The following is a 6000-nucleotide window of genomic DNA, read 5'->3' on the forward strand; positions in this document are numbered from 1 at the left end:
TTGAAGCATCCTGCATTTGTCTGATGCTAGTGGCCGCAGGACACTCCATAATTCATGGTCCGGTAAAGGTAAAGGGACCCCTGACCATTAGGTTCAGTCGCGGACAACTCTGGGGTTGTGGCGCTCATCTCACCTTATTGGCTGAGGGAGCTGGCGTACAGCTTCCGGGTCATGTGGCCAGCATGACTAAGCCGCTTCTGGCGAACCAGAGGAGCGCACAGAAACGCCGGTTACCTTCCCGCCGGAGCTGTACCTATTTATCTATTTGCACTTTGACGTGCTTTCGAACTGCTAGGTTGGCAGGAGCAGGGAGTGAGCAACGGGAGCTCACCCCATTGCAGGGGTTCGAACCACCGACTTTCTGATCGGCAAGTCCTAGGCTCTGTGGTTTAACCCACAGCACCACCCACGTCCTGGTTTCGTAGGATACTCCAAATGGGGAGAAGCCATTTTGGCATAGTGAAGTGGTTTTCAACCAGTGTTCCGTGGCACCCCGGGGTGCCTTGAATGATAGTCAGGGGTGTCACAGGCAACACTGGCCTCTGTCCCTCTTTCCTTCCCTCTCTCCCTCCTCAGATGCCCTCTTGCGTTGCAGCTTTTGTTGCAGCAGCCCTGGCTACAAGCTCCCCAGGCAAATGGTGCCTCTGAGGCTGGCCAGGGGGTGCTTCCCAGGCCCCTGTGGGGCAGTGTGAGGAGGCACCTCTTTGGGGCAGGTGGGGGGGCAGCTCAGAGACCAGAGGTGGCAGCTGCAGCTGCCCAGAGGACTCCCAAGGAGAGGAGAGAAGAGAGGAGGCTGGGGGAACACTCTACAAGGGAGGGTGTCCGAAAAGGGGTGAGGGGCTGCCGGCTCTGTGGGCAAGGGGTGGCATAACTGGGCTCCTGAGCCCCACAGGGGTGCCGCAGAAAGAATATGGTTGCTCAAGGGAGCTGTGGACTCCCAAAGGTTGAAAACCTCTGGCATAGTGGGATTAATTCTTTAGCATATTAATGTTGTGTTTTTACATTCGGGGAGATCTGCTGCTTCAGATGTCTCTGAAGAGACCTTGACTTTACTTAATACTGTGCACTTTGGGGGCATGGGGTGGGGAGGGGAGGGGGGAGACGACACCAGCAGCTAATTGTCCTGGGCCAATCCTAGTTCAAGCCTGCTACTTGCTTTCCAGGAGCAATGTTCAGCACTGCAGCTATGACTGTGTGTTTATTTCCAATACAAGCCCAAAATGTTTTCAGTCTTATTTGGCCAACAGATATCCACTCTAGGAATGACGTGAACCCAACAAACACCAATTATCTGAAACATTCATCTATTAATAGGTAACTAGCAGAAAACTGGTGGTGGAGGTGTACTGCGGGGTGGGTACAGAGAGACAGAATTATACGCACTTTATTATCTGATTCTAAAGCCTACGGAGGTTATCATAAGTGCAGTTAAGACTATTGGGGGCTGGAAAATAGTAGGCAATACAGAGGAACATGACAGAGAATGTCTGTGTGACATGGAGAAATGGGATGGAATGAGGTTTCTCCTCCCTCTCTCATAAGACCAGAACCTAGGTTCGCCCCCAAAAGCTGAATGTTGCAATATTCATGGCTTATTCACACATCACATAGTTTAAAAGGGTAGAATTCTCTGCTACAACCAGGATGGAGAACCAATGGCTACTAGTCAAGATGGTTTTCTACCACATCCAGTATCAAAGGAGATGGGCCCATAAATACCAGTCACTGGGAATCGCATTGTTGCACTCAGGCCCTTTTGGATTTTCTAGAGACATCTGGTTGGCCACAGTGAAAACAGGATGCTGGCCTAGACGGGCCTTTCGCCTGATCCAGAAGGCCTCTCCTTCTTGCATAATGCCGAGACCACGAAGACCTGAAAAAGATTTGCTGATCCACAAGCTACAGCAATGAGAGCAGGACCCACATTACTGGTATGAATGGGTATCATAGCCAGGAAGCTGTTTGGGGGGCACAAAATCGAAACCTGGGGCAGTTTGCAGGGAAAGTTGCACAGTGTTAGGCTTCCTTGCTTCTTCCAGACTTCAGTAAAAGTTTTCATGCAGCACTGTGAGATCAAGAAGAGGAAACATACCTGGGAAGAACTAGGCAAGGTGGACTCCACAGCAGCGACAAAATATGAATTTTATTAACAGAGGATATACACACATGCAAACTCTCTCTCTCTCTCTCTCTCTCTCAGCAAAATAAATAAGTGCAAAAATGAACAAAATCTTCCAAGCAAGAACAGAGAGGTTTAGTCTAACCTTGTTGAGATGGGGGTTCCTGGTGATTTCATAACCCCTCTTCTTCACCCCCCTGGCTTTAGTGGGGGAAGGGTAGGCGTCTCCAGAGTAGCAGCATCTGTTCTGGGGAGAGCTGAACACCTGGAGCCGCAGTGTGGCCCCCGCCAGCCGAAGGACGCTTCTGCTAAACGTGGGCATCATCAGCATCGTTGCACAAAGCAGCCGGTGTGGATCTTGCGCTGTTTTCAAGACAAAGGCACACACATGCAAAAGGTTGCACTGAGCAAAGGCGGGTCCTGCCAGCGCTACCAATAGATGGGATGGGATTTGGGGGCGGGGCTGGGGGCTCCCTTTGCATGGAAGGTTAACGGCTCCCTCCCCAAAAGGCCCCCCACCCCAAACTCTGTCCTCTTCTCCCCGGGCCAGAAATGCAAAAGGATAAAAATGACAAAGAGCCATCGCTGCTTACTTTCGCCTCTTTCTCTGCCCTCTCAGTCACATCACCAGCCGGCAAGTGCATCCAGCAGCCTTGGAGGAGGCGACCCTGCAAAGCGAAAGCAAACCCCAGGAAGCAGATCAAGTAACCAAATTTGCAACCCGGAGACTGGCTGCTGCGGAACGGAGCCCAGCGGCGCCTCCGCCTCCCAGTTTCCGTCCTCGACCCCCATCTGGGTTGAGACGCTGGTGCTCCGGGACGGAGGGGAGAGGAAAGAGGAAAAGTTGTTCTTTAGCAGAGAGAGATCCCTATGAGCTTGTAGAGAGATAGAGTGGGGAAACAGAGCAAAGAAAGGAGAAGGCGGAGCTGAGGTTCGCAGGCGCCGTGCGCTCTGCGTAATCTCCAAGGGTGCACCTGAAATCGAAGGAATTTGGCTGCAGCTGGGGCCAGGATGTGTTGGCAGTGATGCAGTTAGAACCACAGAATTGTACAGTTGGAAGAGACGCTGAGGGTCATCTAGTCCAACCCCCCCCCCCCCATGCAGGAATCTCAACTAGATGTCCGATGGCCATCCAACCTCTGCTGGAAAACCTCCAAGCTAGCAGAGTCTACCAGCTCTCGTGGGAGTCTGTTCCACTGTCCAACAGCTTTTACTGTCAGAAAGTTCTTCCTGACGTCTAGTCAGAATCCCCTTTCATGTAACTTGAAGCCATTCGTTCGGGTCCTACCCTCCAGAGCGGGAGGAAACATGCTTGCTGCATCCTGCCTGTGACAGATATTTGATACAGTGGTACCTCGGGTTAAGAACTCAATTCGTTCTGGAGGTCCGTTCTTAACCTGAAACTGTTCTTAACCTGAAGCACCACTTTAGCTAATGGGGCCTCCTGCTGTCCCTGTGCTGCCGCAGCACGATTTCTGTTCTCTTTTGAAGCAAAGTTCTTAACCCGAGGTACTATTTCTGGGTTAGCGGAGTCTGCAACCTGAAGCGTATGTAACCCGAGCAAAGAAAGGAGAAGGCGGAGCTGAGGTTTGCAGGCGCCGTGTGCTCTGCGTAATCTCCAAGGTTGCACCTGAAATCGAAGGAATTTGGCTGCAGCTGGGGCCAGGATGTGTTGGCCGTGATGCAGTTAGAACCACAGAATTGTACAGTTGGAAGAGACGCTGAGGGTCATCTAGTCCAACCCCCCCCCCCCCGCATGCAGGAATCTCAACTAGATGTCCGATGGCCATCCAACCTCTGCATGAAAACCTCCAAGCTAGCAGAGTCTAGTCAGAATCCCCTTTCATGTAACTTGAAGCCATTCGTTCGGGTCCTACCCTCCAGAGCGGGAGGAAACATGCTTGCTGCATCCTGCATGTGACAGATATTTGATACAGTGGTACCTCGGGTTAAGAACTCAATTCGTTCTGGAGGTCCGTTCTTAACCTGAAACTGTTCTTAACCTGAAGAACCACTTTAGCTAATGGGGCCTCCCGCTGTCCCTGTGCTGCCGGAGCACGATTTCTGTTCTCATCCTGAAGCAAAGTTCTTAACCCGAGGTACTATTTCTGGGTTAGCGGAGTCTGTAACCTGAAGCGTCTGTAACCCGAGGTACCACTGTACTTGAAGATGGCTATTGTATCTCCCCTCAGCCTCCTCTTTACCAGGCTAAACATACCCATTTCCCTGGGAAAGGTTTGCTATTTCCTATAATCCATAACAATCCATAAAAAGGTAAAGATAAAGGACCCCTGACAGTTAAGTCCAGTCGTGAACGACTCTGGCGTTACGGTGCTCATCTCGCTTTACAGGCCAAGGGAGCTGGCATTTGTCCGCTCCACAGACAGTTTTTCCAGGTCATGTGGCCAGCATGACTAAGCCGCTTCTGGTGCAATGGAACACCGAAACCAGAGCAGCGCACAGAAACGCCGTTTACCTTCCCACCGGAGTGGTACATATTTATCTACTTGCACTGGTGTGCTTTCAAACTGCTAGGTTGGCAGGAGCAGGGACCGAGCAACAGGAGCTCACCCCATCAGGGGGATTCGAACCGCTGACCTTCTGATCAGCAAGCCCAAGAGGCTCTGTGGTTTAGACCACAGCACCACCCATGTCCCTGTAAATAATCAATAGAAACTTGGAAAACTGTCTTATACAGAGTCAGACCATCTTCCACCTAGCTCAGTATTGCCTGCACTGACTGGTAGCAGCAAACCAGGGTTTTAGGCTCCAGCAGCATTCACATGACAGCTAGTTTCTTTTTACTGATGTTTCCCCATCTGGAGAAAAGAACAAAACTGGTGATATGACAGCCATTTTCAAATATCTGAAGGGCTGCCACATGGAGCAAGCTTGTTTTCTCCTGCTCTGGAGGGTAGGACTCGAACCAATCGCTTCAAGTTACAAGAAAGGAGATTCCGACGAAACATCAGGAAGAACTGTTCCGCAATGTGGAATAAGCTACTTCCTTCACTGGATGTTTTTCAGTAGAGAATAATGGCCATCTGTCTGGGAACCTTTAGCTGTGATTCCTGCATTTCAGGGGGTTGGACTAGATGATCCCTGGAGGGTCCCAACTCTGTGGTTCTGTGATTACACACTTGCTGAAGTGAGGGAAGTATTTGTAAACTGGCATTTGCATTTCATGATTGTAAACAATTTAAAAAATTAAGAAAGAAAGGACCAGCTTATATATACAGTGGTACCTTGGGTTAAGTACTTACCATATTTTTTGCTCTATAAGACTCACTTTTTCCCTCCTAAAAAGTAAGGGGAAATGTGTGTGCGTCTTATGGAGCGAATGCAGGCTGCGCAGCTATCACAGAAGCCAGAACAGCAAGAGGGATTGCTGCTTTCACTGCGCAGCGATCCCTCTTGCTGTTCTGGCTTCTGAGATTCAGAATATTTTTTTCTTGTTTTCCTCCTCCAAAAACTATGTGCATCTTGTGGGCTGGTGCATCTTTTAGAGCAAAAAATACGGTGATTCGTTCTGGAGGTCCGTTCTTAACCTGAAACTGTTCTTAACCTGAAGCACCACTTTAACTAATGGGGCCTCCCGCTGCTGCTGCACCACCGCCACACAATTTCTGTTCTCATCCTGAAGCAAAGTTCTTAACCCGAGGTACTATTTCTGGGTTAGCGGAGTCTGCAACCTGAAGCGTATGTAACCCGAGGTACCACTGTACACAGAAAATAGAGTGGGAGTTTTGGAGAAGACTTCCTCACAATGATGTGGTGTGTGTACACACACACACAAAACTTTCATTCCACAGAGGGTGGTAGGAGAAAGGTTTGACTGTTCACTTCTCTGCTTGGTCACCGGTCAGTCCTCATCAATATAC

General features: G+C 50.1%; 1 protein-coding gene across 1 annotated transcript in view; it reads right to left on the bottom strand.

The window, feature by feature from the left end:
* ME3 (malic enzyme 3) overlaps positions 1–2992 on the bottom strand; it is a 93067-nt gene extending 90075 nt beyond the window's left edge. Inside the window, exons 1-2 of the mRNA XM_082219349.1 lie at positions 2713–2992; positions 2265–2482 (exon numbers count right to left, since the gene is read on the bottom strand). Coding sequence (XP_082075475.1) covers positions 2265–2450 — 186 coding nt within the window. The 5' untranslated portion in view covers positions 2451–2482; positions 2713–2992. The remainder of the gene's footprint in view (positions 1–2264; positions 2483–2712) is intronic.
* Positions 2993–6000: the final 3008 nt, after the last annotated feature.

This window comes from Podarcis vaucheri, assembly GCF_965113315.1.
Source record: "Podarcis vaucheri genome assembly, chromosome: 4".
Lineage (NCBI taxonomy): Eukaryota > Metazoa > Chordata > Lepidosauria > Squamata > Lacertidae > Podarcis > Podarcis vaucheri.